Here is a 25,456-nt window from a genome sequence, read left to right as displayed (position 1 = left end):
TTCCCTTTTTAATCCCCTTGAAGCCAAACATATTGATAAATATTAAAATCAAGATAAATTTCGGGTTTTGTGAGAAATTAAAGAAAAAGGTTATTCCAATTACTTTTTCAATTTAAAACTGTTGTAATTTTCATATTTTATCTATTTATGTTTCCGGTATATTAAAATGTTGCCTTAAGAAGCACAAAGTCAAGACCCAGCGCCGATATCGTCGTAATATACACCGACTAAAAAATAATTCCTTTTGTATTGTTGGTCTATATAACACCTGATTTTTATAGTATTTTGCACGTACTGTATGAACAAAGTTGGAATCTTTTGCTCCAAAATTAAGTTTGCTAAAAGTTAAAATGTATGTATTTTCTCCATAATTTGTCCCTAGAAACTACGTGAAAACCCCCATTAACACTAGTGGAATTAAAAAAAAAACTAATTGTTCTCATAATGACTTTCCAAACTAAACATACAAACTGTTATTATGCCTAATTGTGCTTTAACATAAACTAAAATATGCCATCGCTCGACAGAGCAGCGGAATCCTGACTAAAGTCAATTATGATTTTGCCATCTGACAATTTGCAAACTTACCGAGCGTAGTTAGAAGTTTGTAAAGCGAGTTCTGTTGATGCAATATTCTCACAGGATAGTTTTGTAATAAACACAGGATCCTACAGCTGAGAAAACAACGCTCTCAGGTTTACCCCTTAGTGTTATCTCTTCTGTTAAAGGGGTTCTGAGAATTCGGCAAACTTTACCTTCCGTAGACGGTTTTTGCAACAATAAATAGACTGTTGTAAGACTAATCTTTTTAATTACAATTAGCAATTTCTAATTTTACTATAATTGTGAATCATGTTCATTCATTAAAATAAAACTACTTAAGTAATACATTATTAAATAATTATACTGTTTAAATGCTTTGTAGAGCATTTTTTAGATTTTGGCAATTCCTTTATGAATATTAGGTTCGTAATATCCCTATTTGGATCCTCATCAGCTGTAAAAATATAATAATGTGTGTATTGTGTAACCATGCACAAAAACACAATTTACTGTTTACTTTTAAAACTAAGTAGGTAATCTAAATGTAAGTTTATAAAGATCTAAGATTTTTTTAGATGAAGCTAGAGATTTTGAGTTTGGGTTCTTTCCCAACAATTACAATTATGAAAGATTTTCAATACAGCCAGGATCGACAACATAAACAATGGCTTTCCGACTTCTAATTCTCACGTTTCTTACTTTCAAAGGACTGCTTGGTCGTCATACTAAAATATGGATATTGAATTGGTCAGAATTACTTATCTACATATAAGATGGTGCAAATTGATATCAAAACCAATGTCATAAAAACACAATATGTTCATTCCCGGTAGTTTAAAGGAAAATACATTTCTTGCAATCGATTTTGCATACACAATTATTTATGATTTCAGGGACATTCCGGGAAGACCTCTTGCAAAACCTGTTTGCAATAATGAAATATAAATTGGTATTCGTTTGATGCCTTTGCTTAAATTGTTTGAAACTTTCCATCGAATCGTTTTATATTTTAACACAATATGCTTTATTCGGTTACAATATATTAAACACATTTAAAATAATCCATTGATAATTTAAACAAAAATTTAATTTACTATGTATATAAAACTAATTTGATTCATAAATCGTTCTTGAAATGACATAAGGCTATTGTCACTTATTCTAAATGTCGTTTAACAAGTATTTGGCCATCTTATGTCACGTTAGTTTGATTAATTAAACATTTGTATGAATATTTAACCAAACCCATAATAATGGAAAGGTAAAAAATAAGCCTTTGTTGTATTGTGGTAGCATTTCTGTCCGATAACAAAATTGAGATTCGGGTACGAAACTTGGCGAAGTAAGTACTTTTTTTATAAATCGATTGATTAAATTAGGCTACCACCCTATATAGAGTGTATAATATGTTGTACTGAGTACCTTAAAGATAACGACAAAAAGCATCATTGTAATCTAAACAATATTTTCACTCAAATTTGTTGGTAATTCTAAGCAATATATGGGTCAACCTCGATTTTTCTCATATTACAATATATTGTTCCAATAGTAAATTAGAGAAGGAAATGACTAGAATTTCTTGCCGGAAAGCAGTTATAGGGAGCAGGCAACTGCCAGACGGTCATATATTGCTTAGAGTTACCTATTAGTGATCAGGGGCACTGACGTGATCTGGGCTTCAAATTTGGAACTACTCGAGTTAATTTTTTTTCTAAAAGAGCAAGCAGCGCGAAGCGCTGCGCAGCGGGCAGGCATCGTGGGTGATCCTTTTTTTTTTATTAAAAATTTTTGATAAATTGTTATTACATATTACAATATAATGTAGGTAATGTATGTAAAACAATTTTAAACACATAATTACATGCTGGAAAGCAAAGTAAACCAATATAATCCGCCCAATACAAAATCTCCATAAAAATCTGGTAAAGTAATCTGTGTCATTCCTTTGGCCTGAATCAATTCAGTATAGACGAAGATCACGCACGATGCTTGCCCGCTGCGCAGCGCTTCGCGCTGCTTGCTCTTTTAGAAAAAAAATTAACTCGAGTAGTTCCAAATTTGAAGCCCAGATCACGTCAGTGCCCCTGATCACTAATAGGTAATTCTCGCGGTTGCCTGCTCCCTATAACTGCTTTCCAGCAAGAAATTCTAGTCATTTCCTTTTCTAATTGACTATTGGAACATTATAATGTAATATGAGTTGCCTGCTCCCTATAACTGCTTTCCGGCAAGAAATTCTAGTCATTTCCTTTTCTAATTGACTATTGGAACATTATATTGTAATATGAGAAAAATCGAGGTTGACCCATATATTGCTTAGATTTTACCATGACTAATGTGGAACATAAAACATTTGTTACATTACCTAAAAGAATATTTTATGTTTACCATATTTATTTTCAAAAAAACTCAATGGCTCCACTCTTATTCCTCAAAATAGATAAGAAATTTTACACATCAAGAGCATGACTTTATTTATAAAAGATTCTTCAATCTTTGTACAAGTGTATTTTTGTACAGATTTTATCTCAAGTGAGATATTGTTCTGCGATAGTGAGTTTATCTTAGGTTATCAAATTTGCACACAGTGTGAATATTACGATGCGTTTTTCTAAATCTGTAAACTATTTGCTTTGTAACAACGATTATAATATAGTTTAACTGGTATATATTTGTACGCATAAAAAATATGATAATGCACTTTTGTAACACTTTTGAAGTTTTTTATTTTCACAATGTACGTTTCGGATTTGAAAAATTCATTTTCACGCACTGTAGGTTAAAGTAAATAAATAAAGTTAACAAGTCATTTAACCAAATTTACATATGGTTAAAATGCCTTGGTGGATGAATTTTATACTTAATTTTTAGATGTGATCAATTTGTATTTTATATCAAATAATAGACACAAAATAAATAATTTAAATACAAAATTTAACCACCAAGGTAGTTTAATTGGTTGGTATGTCAATTTGGTTCAATTATTTGTTTAATTTACTTATTTACCTTAAACTACATTACCTGAAAGGGATACTTCGAATCCTAAATGTACACCGTGAAAATAACAACTTCAAAAGTGTTAAAAAGTGCATTCATCTTACTTATATTAATTGCTATGGTGAATATTCCTTGGTGGATACTTTATGTATTTATTTTTTATAAGTGATAAATTTACGTTGTTTAAAAGTCTATCAAATAATATATGCAAAATAAAACAAAACGAATACAAAATTTGTCCACTAAGGTAATTAAAACTTATGTCAATCCTGGTTCAATTATTTGTTTACTTTATTTGTTTACTTGTACCTGAAAATGGATTCTTCGAATCCTAATTGTACATCCTCAAAGAAAAACTTCAAAGATGTTAAAAGGTGCATTCTTCTTACTTAAATTAAACCCTTTTCTGCACTACTACTAATAAATAATAACGGTGAGAAATTCCAATGGCAGTAAATGCGATAAAAAGTTATACAAAACAGGAACTTGAACTCCAGAATTATTGAAATTATTTTTTTTTTATGGAATGCATTTTAATTTTGTAATAATTATTAAAAATCGTGCCATAACATGGCTAATTCAACTGTAACTCCTCCCATTTATAAAATTAAGAAATTTAAAATATCACTGGATATTGGAAAACATTGTATACTACAAGAATTAGTAACTTTTATAACCAAACAATCTTTCAGTTTTGTTTTTTTTCACAGTTTGCAAAGTGCTTGATAAGATTATTACTGAAAGTATAACTATTACAAATAGTATGAGTAACTTTTTCAGTTTTCCTAATAGGATATTGCGGGTGAAGTAACGGTAGGCGTACCTGAGACTAGCAGGAGCGAGAGGAGGACGGCGAGCGACAGAAGGGCGACAGGCAGGGGAACCATGCTACACCGGTGGCATCGCGGCCGTCGCGCACCGCGGCAGGCACCGACTGACTGTGACTTGTTGCTGCCGACTGCGGACGCGACCGCGCGCTCCACACCGACCAGCAACAGGTGTCTGCCTCCCGCCCACATCTGTGCCACCCTACGACAACAATACGGGTCCTATCGACTCACTCCAGTCCGTCTCTCACTCACTCCTAGTCGTTAACAGAAATTGTAAACTGGATGTCTCTGTTATGGAAACCTAAAAGTGTACCCTGCGGAGTACCTCCAAATTGGTCATATTATGAATTAAGTATAATTTTCATATCACATACATCCCCCCCCCTTGGTAAACCTTGTTCCTTAACTTTTTTAACCCCGGACCCTCATTTTGAGCCTTTGCCAAAAATTTCAAGTGACTATATGCAGTACCTCAAAACAATATCCACTAAAATTAGGAAATCTGAAGACATACGATCTTTTAATACCCTTCTATAGTTCCAAATATGTATACACGTACCGGAAACTTAGCTATGGTAGGAAGGGTTGATTCAATTGAATTTTGAGGCTCCATTTCACCTTCATTTTATTGCTGCGTCTGCTACCTGACGCTGTCTCAGACTTGGCTTCCGGAATCTAAACTCAAAATTCAATTAAATATATATATTTTAGTTTGAAATTTTAACAGTGTGAATTTTATACTTTGGATTTTATGGGCAGCATACAAAAAGTGACGTAATAACAAAATACCCTAACGTCACATAATATGAAGGACGTTGGAAGTTATTTGCAAAGATTTAGGCAATTATCCATAGTTTGTTCTATCAACCTTTATCGATTTGGTTTGTCTTGTCAATATAAATAAGAAATGTCATAAAGTACCTTGCTTAAGTTGTCGTCTGCCTACCTAGTTGTATAATTTTTAGGAAGCAGATTATGTATTTCAATTTAATAAAAGGACGAAGTTCAAACTGTACAAAGTGTTTGGATTAATTAAGAACTGCTTTGAAAGAAAGTTACTGGTAAAAATATCATGTCAGGTTTCAACACGATGGCAAACAAAATTGTCCAACTGCAATAACTGAAACACGGGAAATGTTATAAAAATATTGTAAATAGTTAAATGAGACCTAATACTTTGGACGAGTACTTTGATCGCTTTATTGCAAGCTTTTCGGTATGATCTACAGTGTATCAGCATATAATATAAATACATTTATAAAATTCACTAAATGATCAAGGAGTACAATTCAACTGACGAGTAAATAAAACCACCATTTATAAGAGTCTGCGTTTAACGACTTACATGACTATCTAATATACAACAAAAATCTGAATTAAATGCTGGCAAAGAAACATCAAAGACGCCATGGAAATATTTAAAGCGGCTTAAATAAATCAAGTTTTATGACTGTGGCAGACTCCCATTATAACGTTCGTGGAGTAATAACAAAGGATTAGAGTAGAGGCGCCCATTATGTCCTACACAATGATATGATTCGGTCTATGTAAAGTATTAGTCTTCTGTTATCCACGGCTTTGGTTACATTACTGCGCTGGTGAGCCGAGGTCTCCATAATTAGATGCTCTCTTCAGTGACAAATAGTGATTATAAACCGTGGCCACTACACGTTGGCTGATCATCAAGTCCCATCCAGTTTGAATGGTCTCGAGAGCATTCTCCAAACTCCGAAATGTGACTTTACCGTTAAGCCATCCCCATTTAATTTAATCTAAAGCATCCATCAGAATTTGTACAGGGTGGGAAAGTGACGTGACGTGAAGTAACCGTGAAGCCACCCATATTTGAGTAAATCTAAAGCATCCATCAGAATTTGGACGGAACGTGATTTGGCGTGACGCCACCGTGAAGCGACCCGTATTTGAGTAAATCGAAAGCATCCATCAGAATTTGGACGCAGCGGGACGTGACGTGACGTCAACGTGAAGCCACCCATATTTGATTAAATCTAAAGCAACCATAAGAATTTGGACGTGGCGGGACGTTACCGTGAAGCCACCCATATTTGTGTAAATCTAAAGCATCCATCAGAATTTGGATGGGGCATGACGTGAAGTGACGTTCCGCCGTCACTGTGCATGGGTAAAACCGGGAATCCTCCGCAACAGTGGCAATAGTTTCAGTTGCAGCCTGACAACGGTTGCAAAGAACCGTTGCAAAGAAGAAGCGACGGATCGCAACTGTGGGTAAGAAGCAGTTCTCCGCAGCGATAAACTTATAGGTATAGTAGCTCAACGTTTCACGCCTTATTCAGTTGCAGGAATCTTCTACAAAGAACAGTTGCGTTTTGAAACTGCTCAACGAACAGTTGAAGTGGAACTGATCGTACTGTGTAGCACTCAATGGTTTTAAAAGCCCGTTACAGTAGTGAGTAAATTAGTTGCTAGTACCATTAAAACAAAGTAAACCTAAATGAACAGTAATAAAAAATTGGCAAATCAATGCCTTTATATGCCATTTTGATCTATTATCATAAAATTTTGTTTTGTTTTATGCTGAAATTATTTAAATTATAACTCATTGCTGTTGATAATATTGATTGTTTAAGTACCGTACCTCATGTTATATATATATATATATATATATATATATATATATATATATATATCACATAAATGTACAAAAAATTTACAATCAAGGCAAAAAAATCAAATGTTTTGTAATGAGTATTAACTAATAAGTTGCCTATATAACTGCAAGACCAATCTTTTCAGTTGTTGGGTAACATACTGAATCAGTCTATCATATAACAAAAATTTGTTTTTACTGTAAGTAACAATCATTGATAACGGTCTTGAGTTAGTTTCAATTCCATGGGTTATGCAAAGAGCAGTACAACAAAGACAGTTGTATACATCGCCGTGCAATACAGGATACTGACATTTCTGTTCTTTAAAACTTTAAAAGTTGTAATACTGAAACGGGTAGGTTTAATCTGTAAACGAAGTAGTGTGAGCAAGAATGGAAGGCAAATGGTATTCCAATGATTTCAACCATCACAAAAAGTTTTGGAAAATTTCGCCGATCAAATAATGATCTCCAAGAATGAATTGGTAAATTTCAGCTTCTAAGGATGATGCGGCGACACATGACGTTTAATTTGTGATTTTTTCAAGTTCACAAATAATCTGAAGGTTACTATAAACGATTTTGCAATCTTGTTAAGAGGGATAGATAGTGTCTCTATTTCAAAAATGCTACAACGTTAACGATCCGAACGTAAAAGTAAATATTGGAAATTTGAGTTTTACCAGTGATCCATCATGACTAAGGAAACAATAGTTTTAATGATTACAAGATTTAAGTTATACAAGAATTGATGAGGAGCTAGATTTTTTGCACATAACCATATTGGTGCAGTATTCTCAAGGTCACTTCACGGTCTAGATATATGTCGATAATAACCTATTTTGAATGTTACTATAAACAATGAATGGTGAGCTGTAATAATAAATTTTTCTTTTCTTCGAAGTTGGATTAAAATAAAGCACAAAATATTATGTTGAAGAAAACATATTATTGATTTAAGTAAAAAGTGAACCAGTAATACATTTTTAAGAATTTTGTTCATGTACAACCTTGATTATAGACGTTTTAAATATTTTTGAACTAAAGTTTAATTTTATCTGAACCAAGCAATCACATTTAAAAGTGTTAGGGAATAACGAACTGGTAAAAGATAATAGTTTCACGAATTCTCTATCACAGTATTTATCTACAATTCTTAGTATGGCAGAGAAAGATCTGAAACTCGACATTGACTGCACAGATGGCTGCGGGCATCGGCTTGTTTGTTCAGCTGATATCGATTTTTAACTCGCATCCTCGTACCAAACATGCTAGTGAAGATGTACATCTTCATCCAGAAGGAATTTAAGGACATACTTACTTTATCTTCGGTGAAAATAATCTAAACATTTGACCAAAACTGTGTTATATACTTGTTGACCCATTGTTTAAGAAACTGCATATATTAATGTTCTATGAGATATGTAGGCTACGTTATCGAAAAGTTTGACTCTCTGAGCTCAGGGTTCCGAACCACTGAGGATAGAAGTTTCAATATGAAATACTAAGTTCCTAAAATCATTCAATTAAACACCATATAATATAATAATTAAGATAACGTCACACGCACTCAAAAAGGAAAAGCTATTACCTCCAACGACAAATCTTCACCCCTTTGAATACAACTATTTCAGTAGCGTCTACCATAATGTCAGAAACTAGTTAACTAAAGTTAGTGTCCCACTTTCGCCTATGCTGGTGTAACGTGTGTTTGCGCTCTTAATTTTAGGAATTTCAAGCAGTTTTTGGCTATGATTCTTTTTGTGGCATTCCACTGCCGCAAGTTGTAGATATTATGTTTAACATAACATAACATAACATTATGTAGTACATGTGTATGCATTAACTCTCGTCACACGTGACGAAGAGGGTAGATTTCAATCCTCGAAACGAAGCGTTATAGATTTTATAAAATATAACGATGGAAATCTCCGAAATCCTTTCTAAACTTTCATACTCAGTAATAAACTTTAACAGAGAATAAATTAATGTCCTTCTAAACCGCCAAATGTATTGTCGCCATTTAGGCCCAAACCACACTTACCAGATCATTACTGAATAAATAAGTTTCATACACATATTTCAGTTGGAAAGACAAAATAATTATTATGTTAGAGTAACCAGAATAGTTAAACAATTATTCCAAAAATAACACATTGCATTATTAATTGAAGAGGTACTGATAATTACGATTTAACATCATTATAACATCGGTCTGGCTGTGGAGTTTCATTTTGAATATTCGGTAACAGAGTTTATGTTAACTAACTACCAATTAATAATTGCTTTTCTAATCCCCGGCAAAATTATTTCAACCATAATGACGCAACACGCGGTTACAACACCATATAAATGATAAATGAAGCCAATAATCTCGCAGATCCTGTTGTGTTTTAATCAGGGGTTACTCTTGTGCCAATTGATTATTCATCAAATGGAGCCATGCGGGATATGTGGCGGGCGCAGCGTTGTCGTTGTGGCCAACACATATACGGGCTTTAGTTACACTGCGCTGTGTCGCGACCCGTGTGTTTCCCGTTGTTAGGGTAAATAAACATTGTCGATGCTCGCGATTTTGGGGCGAATGTTAGTTTTGCAAGCAATTTATTTTATACTTAAGGAACAATCTTGCTTATCACGAAGCAATTTATAAAATTACAAAGTATTTTTTAAATAAGTTAGTAAGTATTTTTCTAATAAAACTACATTTAAAAGATTAGCAAGAGTGAACTTTAGTAAAATTATTGTATTCATTGCACTAAACATATCGTTTATAACTACTGTTTGTATTTTTTAATTGTGTCAGATAATGGTAACGTAACGTTTTGGTTCTACTCATTATTGTTTTTCCTATTACACCTGAAGATTCAGATTTAATAAAATTGTTCAGATGTTTAAATGGTATGAATTTAAGTATATGTTTTATACAGCAGAAGGCCTGAAAATATGAAAATATTTATGTAAATGTCATGTTATTAATCTCTGAGTAGAATTCAGTTGGAAATGCATCCATTTATAGGATGAATAATGCAAATATATCAGTATGATAGCCAGTAGTCCAAACAAGTTTCATGTCAAGAATTACAAATTTAGAAAACCGGTGTAACATATTCAACTCTTGCGATAAAAGAAGGAGTACGCCACTTCAAGTTCGCATAACAGACTTGTCTGAAGTTTCATGTAAAATTTCAAGTTAATATTAGCTAAATCCGTTTCGGATTTATCCCGTGGAAAATTAGCGCTCAGCGAAATCAAACTGAAGGACATGCACCATCATCGAACTCTATGTAATATTTACTTAGGCCTTGTAAACCACACTTACTTAGTTAGATAGTAAGATTAGTAGTATAACATAAGTATACTGCATCACACAATCTCGTAGAGAGAAGAACATCGTATAGTTACTAAAGGAACTATAGTACCTGACGCACAAATAATAATTATCAAACAGCAAGACAAAGACAGTTAAAGATTGCAAAAACTGCGATATTCATTCACTGTAATCGTATGTCGATGTTGACTAATATATCACGTCATACAAAATTTTTAATGTGTCAAGCTAAAAGCATCAACTTCTATTTTCACCCTTTCGCTACTCTTCCAAACTGACAGTTCTTAACGAATACTCCTATATCGGTTTACAAAAAACCACGTTGTGTTCTTGTTTTATCAAAGTTCGCTCTCGCCTAAAGGATCAGGAAGGGTAAGCTACAAATCTAAAAGTACTAGAGCCGGATATTGAACTATTTAGTATATTTACAAGTTGTGATAAATAGAAAGTAAACAAAATAAACAGTAGTAATAAAAAAACAATAAACATTTGTTTTTAACCCTTTGAGTCCCATCGTCCAACTGATGCTCATCAGAAATACGTGCGAGAAAAGCCGAAGTCCGGCTGAAAGCTCACAGCCGAAATGTGCGACAAAAACTAACGTACGACTATGAAAACGCCTCAAATAACATTATTTTAAAGTAAAAAATTATATTTATTAAGGTAACACAGTTGTATTTCTAAACCAGATTAATAGATGTGTAAGCTTAAGTGATTTTTAACCTTAACTCAATTCTATTTCCCAATAGTAACATGATAATTTACAGTTTTTTAAAAATCGAATTTACAATTGAATATGAATGCCAACCAGTGTAGCCATATAGACACTGTTATAGGCGCATTACTTTATACGGAATATGGTTATCTGACTAATTATTAATCTGAGCCGTTACTGTTTAAACTAGCTGGTTACTTACTTTATTGTAAAAATCAATAAAACAGCGTTGAAGTTTAAATCGTAAAACAGTTCAATATTGTATTTAATTTATTCATAAATCTTTTGTTTCTTATAAGTGCTGACAGTTATAAACCCGTACGACACACATTTTAACGTAAAATGAGAAGACTATTTAATTTGTGAAAGGAAATGGAAATATAAATGCAGACTGGAACAACACCAGTAATGTAGAAGTGGCAAATATATGCACATAGTGTGAGATGGCTGTTACAGCAGTGCCAAGACAAGGGTCGTGATCTTACTTAGCCAACTCTTCATGTACAGTAGTTTACCCTGACTGTTACACCACTCCAGTTGTTCCAAGTTTCCAGACAACTGGCTTAACTCTTGGTCTTATCAACTTGTTAGCTCTCTAAACGAGTTCACGTCGACTGTATCTTGTATGTAAGACACAAAGATAGCTTGACACTTGCTGTATCTGGATAGAAACCAGAGTTAGAAACTCGTTCTGACTTAGTACTTTTCATTTATCAACTACTGCATTATTAACGATACATTTTTATATTCATGTTTTTATACAACAATATTCTGGAATTAGAGCTATTTTGTCCCAAAAAAACACGTATTATGGGTGTATTAAGAATATGATGTGTCAAAAATTAAGTAGTATTAATGAATTGAGGGTACTTCTTAAAATGGTGGTGTTGTACGTTCGTACGTACATTAACTTCTGATAGAAAAGTCTTGGAGACTGAAAAGACTTAGTACGTAAGTTTTTTCTTTGTCCACGGAAGAACACTATTGCTACTGAGTTCTAAAATTCCACAGACCAACTCGTCCAACTGTGCAATAACTCTTCATAGAAAGATCCTGGACAATTAAACCTTAGCACGTACGTTTCTCTTGGTCAAAGGAAGAACCCTGAGCTCAAAATTGCACAGACCAACTCGTCATCTGTGCAATAACTTTTCATAGAAATATTCTGGAGAGTTAAACCTTAGTACGTACATTTCTCTTGGTCCAAGGAAGAACCCTGAGCTCAAACGTGCACAGACCAACTCGTCCATCTGTGCAATAACTCTTCATAGAAAGATTTTGGAGAATTAAACCTTAGTACGTAGGTTTCTCTCGGTCCAAGGAAGAACCCTGAGCTCAAAATTGCACAGAACAACTCGTCCAACTGTGCAATAACCCTTCATAGAAAGTTCTTGGAGAATTACACCTTAGTACGTAGGTTTCTCTTGGTCCAAGGAAGAATCCTGAGCTCAAAATTGCACAGACCAACTCGTCCAACTGTGCAATAACTCTTCATAGAAAGATTTTGGAGAACTAAACCTTAGTACGTAAGTTTTTCTTGGTCCAAGGAAGAAACCTGAGCTCAAAATTGCACAGACCAACTCGTCCATCTGTGCAATAACTCTTCATAGAAAAATCCTGGAGAATTAAATTTAATACGTAGGTATATCTTGGTACAACGTAGAACCCTATTGCTGCTGGTCTCAAAATGCCAAAAACCAGTCCGTCCGTCTCTGAGATAACTATTGATAGAAATGTCGTGGAGATTGACAGAAAATTTGTTGGATCCAATCCTCTTACAACTAAACACCAAATTCTGTTTTTATTATAATAACTGGACTTATTTGCTTCCTTATTAAAAGAAAACAATATTTAAGGTTTCCCAGGCGATTTCGCCACCTCACCATTTTGCTCAGGTAGAAGCGATTGGCATGATTGTGGGCCTAAGTTTTTTATTGTGCAGTGGTAGTTTAAATGACTACTTTGTTTTTGTAATCTGTTTATTTTAGATTAGTAGGCCAGCGCATAGATATATGGTTTGAAGTACGGAGATCACAAATGGAACTGTCGATATTGACAAGTGTACCGTATGTCGATAGACTCCAGCTGTTGCAGTACGTGCATATATTTGATTTCTTTTATGTCACACTCTTTTATTTTGTCAACTCGACTAAAATTTGAGATGTATTTATGAAACTATTCTCGTAACAAAGTTTACATTGAAATAAAAGTACAAAATTAAGGCGGCGCTCAATCACATCTCAGATGAAAAACGACGGTGTGAGATTTACGATTAGGCTCAACAAATTTAGAATTCGCTTTCCGAATATTGATACATTTTTCAAATTATCAAAATAATAAAAGTAGAAGGGTAGGTAAAATAATAAATAAATTACTATTTTTTTTAATATTGATTACTAAAAGTACAACACGTATATTTTCCATCGTAACTTTTTATGAAAAATCCACTGGAACAGTTATTTGATAACACATATGTAAAACAAACTTTCAAATTTGTTAGTTTTGTACATTCTGTTCTCTTTGCCAGATGTTAATTCCCAGATTATGAGGTTAAAGGCGAGGACAATTTTTTATTTCTTAATCTTATTGCATACATTGCATACTTAGGGTTACACTTCCAAACGATAAACCGATAAACGATGAAATTGTCGTATAATGATCAATTAATAACGGGTCCTCGATAGTTGACAACAAAACTTTGGAGTAGATACATATTCCTCATTATTTCGATTTGGTTACTCTTAAACATTAGGTGCCTCTACCAATCGAGTTACCTTTTCCAATTTCTTTTTCCATTCTTTCTCCATTTCTTGGCAAAAATGAAGAGAAATGAACACATTTGAGGGCGAGTCACACAGACAAGCTGTCACATCATATCGACCTGGCCAATCATACTGAATTAATCAAGAGGGATGTGTTTAGATTCGGTTGAGTTGTATAAATCTTAAATCATTCTCTCGGGAGCTTTGAAGAGTCAACACCTATGATGATGTGGTGAACCTTTGGGGTCCTTAATTATAAAATAGGCTTCTTGTCTAAATCAAAGGAAACATTTACTTTTCTCTGACTATATAAAGTTTTACTGAATTAAGTTGTAATCTTACTTTTAAATAAAACACAATTTTCTTAAATGTTTTCCACCATCAATAATTGTTGATCATTCAAAAATATAACTTATGAGCTTAAAGGTTTTACAAATAAATAACATGATAGTATGGATCTATTATGTATATAAAAATACTTAATAAAACTATTTAAAGTCAAAATAGTATTAGTACAAAATAGGAGTTTCTTAATAATAATAAAAATGTAACAACAATGTCAGGTGTATAAGTAAAGTATTAATAAACTCGTGTTAATGGAGAGATTATTTTAACAAAGAGAGCGTTTTCAATAATACATAAAGGGAATATGGTTAGCTTAATCGTATAATTAAGCGTTTGTTAATCGTTTGGCTTTTGTTGAAGTTATTTGTTTCCAATTACGAGTACCTCCACAAGTACGTAACCTCCAGTTTTATTTGTAAATAAATACTTAATATATTGGTATATAGAAAGAAATGTATCTATATATTTGTAAAAATTACCTCTTAAATAAAAAGCTCATAAATTATATCAGGCAATGAATATTAATTTATGTAACTAATGGAATAAATATAACTTCATTATAATTTGTATAAGGATGTAATTTTCATTTTGGCATTACAGTACATAGGCCAGTCGCAACCTATACAAAGATTTGAAAAAAAAAATTGCTGGAAGCTGAATTTTTTTGAATGAATTTTTAAGACATATTAGAGTAGTACAAACCAAATTTGCAGCTTCGAAATCTTGTAACTTAACGTTTGGGAGCCAAAAAGTTTCTGGCTTGTTTCTGTTTTCGGCTTATAACTGGTGAAGGGGTTTTTTACGAATATTTATTCATAACTTTCCTAAAATAGACAAAATATGCAATTTAGGCTAACCGTAGCTCTGCAAGCGCAATAGTACCTGAGATACTGGAGTCAACACTAAGTATACTTTCTATATCCGAAGACTGTAACCTAAGTCAAATATTATGTACCCATATGGCCACTCTGCAAGTTGGACATACTGGTATATTTTAAACTTGGAAACTTTAAATCTCAAACCGTAAGCATTCCTTAAAAGATAAAAATGTGTAAGTGTGATTAAAATATCGCGTATAATTAATTAAGTTAAATTACATTTCAATCAAGGATCCAAGGTAGAAAATCCTTCGATTTATAATCATGATGAATGAATGTTACATCTGATATATTACACCATGAACTTGTGAACAAGTAATTATGCAAGCCTTAAAACACAATAGATTAAGTTAAGAAGCAGAATTCCATTAGCAAAAACGTTTCATCGTGTTACTTACTTAGTTTCACAATGAATGTCATCAATTGTGGAAGATTTAATCCTCGAGACAGTCAATCCAATATGAGATTTATCAGAAACTTTAATTTTCTACAGGTGCCTTAGATATATTTTAAATGAGTTATTGAGGACAATTTATCAATGCGACTAACAGAATATTATTATAAAATGTAACTCCCTTTATTGCTAGTTCAAGGATACCATTTGGTTTATATGTTGGTATTCGTTAATTAAGTTTATTTGTATAGAGATTTTTGACAATCTAAGGATCTAACACATTTTTAATGTCGTAGACAACATTGTAATGTAAAGTTCTAGTCTAAACTAGCAAGTAATACATATTTGTTGAAGTGTTTTGACTTTTGAATGCTATTAATCTTAATATCAATCATTCAAAATTACAATGTTTATTCAAAGAGTTTTTCTTGTTACTCATAATTACTCATAAAATATTATTCCGGCAGGAGTAAAAAAATCCGTAACTTTGGGGGACTCGAAATAATGGGTTTTGCATTGCTTTCTCCAAGAAAAAATAAGGTAGTATATTATAATCATGTTATTGTCAGTCTGTTACAGCTCAAGGGAAAAATACTTACATTACTAAATTTACAACTAAATTTACATTACCTTTATTTTTTAAAGCCTTCAAACATAAAAGCAGTACCCATCATACTGTTCTTTTAATTAAATCCTCAATATTTATGAAAGATTACGTTGAGAATACGTTGATACAAATGGATGGTATTAACAACATGTAGCCGCTCCTAAATGAAAGTGACATAAATTAGGGAGAGGTTAAGAAAGAAACGTTAACAGCTCATTGACTCTTTGTCGTCAGAATTTGTAACATTTATAAATCATCGCTTTTACTCTAATAACGAGCAAAAGGCTGAGGGCATCTCCAAAATCAGAGGATACTTTGAAAATTGGTTTAGTATGACTAGATATAAAACAACACTAACAGAGTACAAATAGTAGTTTTATTTATTTCTAATAACATTTTAATAACAAGTTAAGGTGGTTAATCTAAATAATACTAACCCAATGGCCAAACAGTAAGTAAGAAATGTATACGTTTCAACAACAGAAATGAAACTGGTTTAGTATATTTTGCTGTCAGTGAGGGATCTGTGTAGGCTCCAGACGGTGACATTGATGCTTAAGGTTTTGGAAACTGGTAAACCCTAATACCTGAAACGCAAGCTATCAACACCGGCGATTGTTAGAGAACGGCATGCCCATCTGGATCACATTTTAGAACTCTATGTTTAAAGTTTTTTATGGACGAAGGAAGGTTTGAATGGATAATAAAGGATGGATAAATTGATATCGAATATTTGTCACCGTTTTACGTTAAAAAACGTATAATAGGAGGTCTCGAGGATTTAAATATATCCCCTTCATCAGTAGTTATTTGATTCATAAAGAAATAAAGAAAAGGAAGAAGAAAAGAAGAGGAATAAAATGGATGTAGCTTAATCGGAAGTTGCTTGGAGTCCAGAAAGGAAACAATTAACTCAGTCGTCACTGTATAGGATGCAATTCGTGAGCACAAGTCACAAGCACGTGAAGTCAAGAGCACAACCACATGTCACACCAGTACAGACGAAAGTAGGATACTAACAAGAAAATCAATGCCGGCACTTCCTGCGACATCGCGGTGTGTCATGCGAAACAAAGCGACATGAAGGTGATGATCAGGAGGAAGAAAGGGTAAAGTTAGCAGCTTTTGGCACTATGTTTTGGTCCTATACCTTAGTGCATTTTGTGTGTACGAGTTTGTTGGTTAAGCTTTGTTTAATTTTTTAAATCTTTTTAGTTTCCTAGTTAGTTCTTTTTTTAATATTGGTAACCAATTTTTAGGTTCAACTGACGCTTGTAAGGTTGGTGACAAAAAAGAAATCTTTCTTGTAATTCGGACCTCGGGAATACTAGGCCATATCACCCACCATTAAAGGATTAAGAGGATTTTAAGAGGTTAAAACTTTTGTAAATGTATATATTCCCTAAGTAAAATAAAGTGTTAGTGTTTTAACCAGTTTTATCTTATGGTTAACAACTTTAATTAAATATAGTTATATAAATTTAGTTTCAAGTGTATTTATTTACTTCAGTTTATTTTAAAACAGTTTTAAAATGTTAAAATAACATTCGCTCATGATAAAAAACTTATTAATTTATTTATTATTATTTTATTTTAAAATAGAGTGATCTTTAACTCGTTTATCATAACATTAAACTATAACCAACAAAAGTATAAATATTATTGGAGTTATGTAATACAAGAGATCAGTTCAAATACTATATGCATAAGGTTATAATAATTAACGTACATGAAAAAATATAGCTGTCCCACATTTATGTACTCAAAAATCTTGATAAATGTTGTTTAATGAATTACTACATTTAGTAAAATGTAAGTTCAAATTTTTAAATGTAAACTATTACAGTTCATCTAGTCATTTGACGACAAACGATCAGTTTTGTAGTTCGGGCCAATCGGTTTGTAAAAGAATACAACCTAGATTTTTCTCAAGAAAGAAAGCTATTTATCACATTAGTTTCTGGCAGGGTTCGAAATGGGATGATGGAAAATACCAAATAATCGATTCTTCACATATTAAGTTTTGTTTCGGCCTTTCTGTCATCAAAGCAAATATTCCAAAATTGAAAAAATCGATTCCCTATTCACTTGTTGTGCTATAGTAATAATTCTTAATTATAGTCCTAGAACTTGGCAGGAAATACAATGGAGGAAAAGTACACATTTCCATGTACGTACTTATATATCCAAATCATACATAACCTGGCGCTAGAAATGAGACAACTCGATTTTAGATTAGTTAAAAAGTAGATTGAACTTTTTTAACACGATCGTTTTGTAAAACAGAGGAAGGTTACTAAATATATTATTACTAGTAGTCATAATCTTTACTTATATTATTTCAACGTATTAAATATGTAAAATATGCCTATGTACGTATTATTCTATAGATGATGAAGCAATAAATTCAAATAATTTGCATTATGAACATATTTTTTTCATTTTATCATCAGTTAATTATTATTCATCTATTAATAAAGCTCCATTACTTTTTTAGGCTGAAGTCATTACTGCAACTTTATGCCTTTAAAAATAAATTTAATTTCAAATTATAAATTATTTCATACATTATATAAACTAATTGACCTATTATTTCTGCTAATACGAAATTATAATACGACGAGATAATGCACTTAAATAGTTCCGTACAATTATTTATTTAACAAAAAAGTTACACACAAAATATCCTCTATTTCAAGAAAAAAACAACTTGATAAATTAATTGATAATTAAATAATTAATTGATAGTAAAATTGCAGCTCAGTATATTGTAACTCTGTATATACCGTGCAATGTATAGAACACGGGCAAAGTTCAAACAAGCCAGTCCAATTTGCGCTAACAGATGCATCATTAGGCCAGGGATCACTATTACCGTGCCCTAGAACTCGTAGAACAATAGGAGCTAAAGCCCTCAATTACCTTTGTTAATTTATGGAACCCAAACAAGTTCAACTGAAATTCACACATAATCTCTCATTTATTTAAAACTATCTGCATTTACAGGCTCTAACTTGCTCATTTATGGTTCAACTTTTAATTGTTACTATATTAACTGTCATAAGCAATTAGGTAGTAAAAAAATAGCTTCGTTCAGTAATTTGTATACTGTGAAGTTTTTAGATATTTACATATTATATTAACACTTAAGCCTACGCGGGTGGTGTTATAAATATCATGAATTTCCGTTTCACACCGTAGCAAAGCTTGATCACGCAATAAAGTTCTTTAAATATTTCGTGGGGATCCAATTTCATTCAACACATAACGTAGCTATCGTGGGAAGGGTTGATTCAATGTCAATATATAATTTGGCTTCAATTCATCTTCCTCTAAGGGTAGCGTCTCCTAAACAAAGCTCTGCAATAAGGAAGGAGCCTTTACGCGTATATGAACCATGTTCGTCTGAAAAGATCTCGAAATCTCAAAATTAACTCTCTACATCGTTTCAATATCAAAGACGCAAATACTACAAAATATTGTGTATTCAAGGTGAAGAGGTATTCTCTCGTCAGGTGCACAATTGAATGCACTACGATTTCTTAGAGACGATCTCCAAGCACGGTGGACCAACCAAGTTTTCTACACATAGCTTAACTATGGTGTGAAGAGTTGATTCAATAGGAGGGTCGAGTTTAGCTCCAAATCACCTTCCTCTTAGTGCAGCGTTTAGAATCTGACGCTTTACAGACTTGTCTCCTTGATTGTAGAATATGTTTGTACGAAAAGGTCAAAAGAAAGTTAGCGGCAAAGACATTCAAAATGAACTCTTTATATCGGTTCAACATGAAAGACGCATAGACTACAAAATATTGTGTATTCAAGGTGAGGAGGTATTCTCTCGTCAGGTGCACAATTGAATGCACTACGATGCTTTAGACACGATCTCGAAGCACGGTAGAGGAAACGAGTTTTCTTCGCACAACGTAGCTATAGTGTGAAGGGCCGATTCAAAGTGAATTTCGAGTTTAGCTCCAATCCACCTTTCCCAGAGTGCAGCGTCTAGAATCTGACGCTGTACAGGCTTCTCTTCTGGAATCTGGAGTACAATCGTCTGAAAAGATCAAAAGACTGTCGGCGACGAAGAAACTCATCGTTTCGACATCAAAGTAACATAAATTTCAAAATATAGTGTAATCTAGGTAAAGAGGTACTCTCATTGTCTCATCAGATGCACAATTGAGTGCACTACGATATTTTAGAGGATCTCTAAGCACGGTGGTTGCTGCACTAAGAGGAAGGTGAATTGCAGCTAAATTCAACATTCATTCAGTACATGTTAAACCGAAACTACCAATAAATAATAAAGGTTCGTCTGAGCTCAATTGAAGAGGCGGAGTTGAGTAGTGGTTGGCTGAAATTTTAACAGAAACGACCAATATGACTTCTTTGTTGTAGGCTACCTTCTTTTTGATAATTTGACGCTATTCTCTCTTGAATAAAGTCCGTCCTGATGGTACCAAAATAAACCAATCTGGATATTAGAGCAAAGCAGAAGGGACACGGAAAATGGCACTGTGGTAAAATAGAATTCAAAATGATTCACAGCAGTTAGATATATAAACGAACATAAAAGATTTAGATAATCAATTTACACTGTACTGTGAAATCAGTTCGCATGTCGGCTGATTTTAATCTATCGGACAGAAGATGTCCAAGGATATATATGTGGAAGAATATATTTAGGCAATATGTACAAAGTATTTTACTTAAAGTGTTTAAAAGACCTACCTTATCAAATGCAATGTTATTCTTAGTAACGAAATGTTTCTGATATATACCTAAAATTAATGATAAACTAACAAATTGTTTTACATAATATAAATAATAAAACTTAAAATAGCAACAAACAGTTTAACACATCTGAGGACTGAATAATTTTCTTTGTAATGTCAGTCAGATTGCCACCACTGAACGATATAATACTGAATTATTAATTCAAAGGTCGTTGCTTTGACAGACATTCAATAAGAAAACTTTTCAGCGAAGACTCAATTACTGACGATAAGAGACACCAATGGGACCGTTATATCAGATTATATTCTTAGAACTGCGTTAAACATTTCAACACTCAGACAGATGTCGCGATCGCCTTACATTATCCAACTCTAATAGGTATAATAAAATTATATTTTACATCAAGAATGTTCGTAATTTCACAGTTAAAATTTATTTATCCCTGTTCATAATAGTATAGTATCGTATTCAAACATAATTATTATTGTTGAATACCGCTAGTTGTAAAGTACGAGTAATTTATATAAAACTTAATACCATTAGTGTTGTATGTCAATTCCTTCGCTTATGAGTGACTAGTATATTCCAGAAGTATATACTAGCCAATAAATTTAATTTTTTTAAATATCTTGCAAAATCCTTTTGAAAATAGGACGCCTAGTTGAAAATATGAAAGTGTAATATTTCATGCAATATTAGCTTTCAGCATTTTTTAGTTTATGCTTTGTAAGTTCTTCACTTGTGGACTATAGAACCTACTCAATAATGGAATCGCTTAGTTAATGCTCACATTATAAAAGTTTCTAAAGTAACATGTTTCTGGATTCAGCCTTTCTCTGAGTCCTGCCAATGTCTAAAACTGAGGAAACTGATTAGAAATACCGTTGTTTATTCAGCCAGACGCTAGAGCATTCGCTCATAATCTTACAGACTATGTTAACTTTTGGCTTGTGGAACGTCTCGGATGCAGGGCGGTTTTGGGTCTATGGTAACTCTTAGCCCCCAACCTCTAAAAGCTTCCAGCCTTTAAGCTCTCACATTCTGTGGCTCCAACTCTGAGAGCTTTTTTCCGTTTGGGAGCTATTGGCCTGCATAAACGTGGTGCCAGTAGAATTACATTCTCTGGAAATTTTTACTTTAGATTTTCCACTCTCTTCATCTGGGTGTATCATCCTATGGGAGTATTTGGCTGGGATTTTCCTCCCTATAGAAAACAGTGAACTTTTGCAGTTGTCGCCTTTGGGATTTCCTGGGCTTTTATGATTGCCCAGGCTTTTAGACTTTGAGAACTTCCGCTCTCTGAAAATCTTCATTAGTACTTACCGTTCGGTAGTTTTATCGCGGATGGGTGAGTTTTTAAACTGTAACTGGACTGAAAGTTATGGTGTGACCAAATGCTATTTATCCTTGGAAACACGTTTTATAGTCATATTTATTATACTTTTTCCTACAAGCACTTGTCAGCGTGACTGTGCTTGGCGTAAAAATGTGGTGAAAACCTAATGTGTTGGGAACACCATTGTATGTGATGTATATAAGAATGTTCGGATAAACAACTTCTTCGCCGCGATTATATCTCGTAAAGTAATCAAATCTAAAAATCAACTATCGATACAATACTAACAACGATCAAAGACATATAATTTTTGTTGCATCGTCAGCTATCAATGGTGTAATATCCAATTACAAAATTTAAATACCTACCTTTTACAAGGATTTGATATGAAAACTTTTCAAAGATGACTCAATTATTAAATACAGAAGATGCCCTTGGGAGTGTTGGATCAGATTATATTCTTCAAACTACATTAAATATTTCAACCCCCTGACAGATGTCGGCACCCTCGAGATCAGATTATATCATCCTACTCTGATAAAGATTATAAAATTACACTTCTCTCATCAGAAACTTTTTCTCCTTAATTCACTGCTGACAAAAAATATTTAATAATCTCTCTTTATAAAAGTAATTTCTTATTTATTATTTTATCTCTGAAAGACCTTCTGTTTTTACCTTCAACAACAAAAGTTTACATATATATTATTTTCTATACTTTATACGAGTTTCTTATACCAAACCTGTACGGATGAAAACAACGATACTAAATCTTTAGGTTTTTTTTATATAGAAAAGTTTTAAGATAATTTTACACAGCCTTGAAAAGTAGTGATGTAAGGACATAAAATACTAGCATTCAAAGTTGTCCGAAGGTATATTTAAAATATTTTACCTTATTTTAGGTGAATCTCAAAGGGTAACGTATTAAAGTGAACATTTGAGTTTTTAATAACTTCAATTTGGTGTTTTTATAAGTAAAAGCAGAAAAATTTGCTATGAATGAAGTGAGAATGAAGTTGGTCTTTTTTATTTTCTCAGAGATAAAGAGGGATAAATACCTTATTTATAATTTATTATACATTAAGCTCAGAGCACTTAAAGACCAGGACCTGCCAGGGACCGAAAGCTACCGGAAGCCACGAGCTCTCAGAGGCCAAGAATTTAGAGTTTGAGAGCTGTAATGGACCTTGTACCGTTATTTAGTTGTATTTTACATAATACATTTTCGCAACCCTGTTACTCGTTACTGCTTAATATAAGTTACATCCGATGTTCTTGGAACTGAATTCTTGGCAGATTGTAACTTAATTGGCACTCGTATTAATTTTTTCTCTCGTGAACTTTGTAGCTGCCGTTTCAGCTGCGAGCAACACCTCGCACGGCTTGTCCGTAAGTAAAATTTATATTTTCTTATTATAAATTAGCCCTTTTATGCGAGACATACAATTTTGAATGTAATATAAAGTAAAATTGTAAATAGTGAAATAACTTACCTTGGTTGATGTTTTATCTGGCAGATCAATATGGGTAGTAGTGTGGTGATGTCCTCCTGACGAGGCCACGTTGTCATGAATGTTAAGTTGTCTCGATACATGGTCGCTAATACCGTCTTGATTTTGTTTTAGGCGAGTGTAACTTCGAGTCTCTGAGTTTAATTTTAACTATGATTACAACTTCGAGTACTTCCTGCATTCATGTTTTAGACTTCTAGTCTACTAGTATTCACTGACTACAGATGCTATGTCAAGCAAAGATACTGACGCCCGCGCTTGTGAATTGACATCAACCTGAAGGGAAGTCAATTTTAAAGTTTTATGATTATTAAGTTCGTATTCAAAATTCCCATGGGACATTGGAACCATTAGGCCCACCCCCATTTAGTTCATGATCACTCTATTTTGCAGCAACGTGGCAATACATTATTCTTTTAACATCTAGAAGCGGTGCTTTTATGTTTATTTGCTACAATATTAAACATTAAGTAAACTTTGCATATCTTGTATTCATTACTACGATCTCAGTGGTATCCAACACCAAGGGTACAACCTGGATCTTCTAAACCACGTGAGCCACCAGATACATGTAGCTCCAAACCACTGGAAGCTGCTAGAGACCTATCGCTCTCAGATGCTGGTAGCTACTAGAGGCTAGGATATCTTAGAGGCTCGGAAAATGAGAGTTTAGAGTGTATCAGAATTATTTTAATTTAGATTCTTGTAACTTTAAGGTATCATATGGTTCAGTGCCTTAAGATGCGATGTACCAGTCTCTTGAAGTTCAACGGAAATCTACCTAAATCTTGAATCTGAGAATTTTTAACCTGTTCCGCAACTAATAAAGGTGAAACTACCATATTCACTACTTACTATAATTACCTGGTGGTACTATGTGTAAGTAAACTAATATTTAAAATAATATGTTACGAAACTACTGTAATATAACACTTAGTAATTACCTGATTCCAATTTACTGAAATTCAAATGTATTTTTAAATGCAAATCCCTGGTAAACCCTAATGAGAAGTCAACTTAATAGTATTAAATAATTAGGTTTCGTTGGATAACATTTAAAGAAATTACATTTAGAAATCATTAATAGATTTCATACCTTCATTAAAACGGGGTCTATAATTATGTTCTCACTAAGCAAAATATTCATGTAAAATTACAAAATAACAAACTATTAGACTCCTGTCAATTTTGGAGGTTGAAAATATATTGTCAAGAAAAACTATAATAGCATACCATAAGGATGTTTTGTTATCTTGTTATATTTGTTTTCATCATTCGAGTTTTTTTAACTTACGGCAAAAATTTGCCTTTTTCGTTACATTTACTCTCTTAACTGCACCTTCTTACTATTACGTGTTTAGTTACATATTTAGGAATGAAATAGTTACTTATGACTAATAAATTACAATTTTCTAGCAGCTTTTGAAACCTTTGTAATGTCGAACGTACGGGTTAAATCGACCACATCGAACCACGTTCAGTACGCATAACGGGTATTTATATTCACTAAATATTAATTAACTATAAATTCATGCAATTATCTAATCTGATTCGAGACATTCAAAATCTTAGTTAAAAAAGGTTGGCAAAAACTCGACCGGTAACTTTTACGTCAACAAATAAAGCGGCAATCAAATAACGCAAACAAACCAACACTTTGAATCAAAGCCAATAATCAGGTTATACTGAAACAATAAACATGCCCGTTGTTGTAGAGGTGATTGGTTGACGGCCAATCTCTGCTTTATAGATGACCAATCAGCTTTTCACATTACCCCAGCTGATTTTCGATGTTGTGTTACGCCGATATGTCGACGTCAGCAGTGGTGTTTATACAA

The 25,456-nt window shown here is 33.1% G+C and overlaps 1 protein-coding gene across 1 annotated transcript in view; it reads right to left on the bottom strand.

Moving 5' to 3' along the window:
- LOC124354616 overlaps window positions 1-23,701 on the bottom strand; it is a 93,922-nt gene extending 70,221 nt beyond the window's left edge. The window contains exons 1-2 of the mRNA XM_046805219.1: window positions 23,601-23,701; window positions 4,364-4,569 (exon numbers count right to left, since the gene is read on the bottom strand). Coding sequence (XP_046661175.1) covers window positions 4,364-4,569; window positions 23,601-23,701 — 307 coding nt within the window. The remainder of the gene's footprint in view (window positions 1-4,363; window positions 4,570-23,600) is intronic.
- Between the last annotated feature and the right edge of the window lie 1,755 nt (window positions 23,702-25,456).

This window comes from Homalodisca vitripennis, chromosome 1 (genome assembly GCF_021130785.1).
Source record: "Homalodisca vitripennis isolate AUS2020 chromosome 1, UT_GWSS_2.1, whole genome shotgun sequence".
NCBI lineage: Eukaryota > Metazoa > Arthropoda > Insecta > Hemiptera > Cicadellidae > Homalodisca > Homalodisca vitripennis.
Note: the sequence above shows the minus strand (reverse complement) of the source record. Positions and strands in the feature narration are given on the sequence as shown.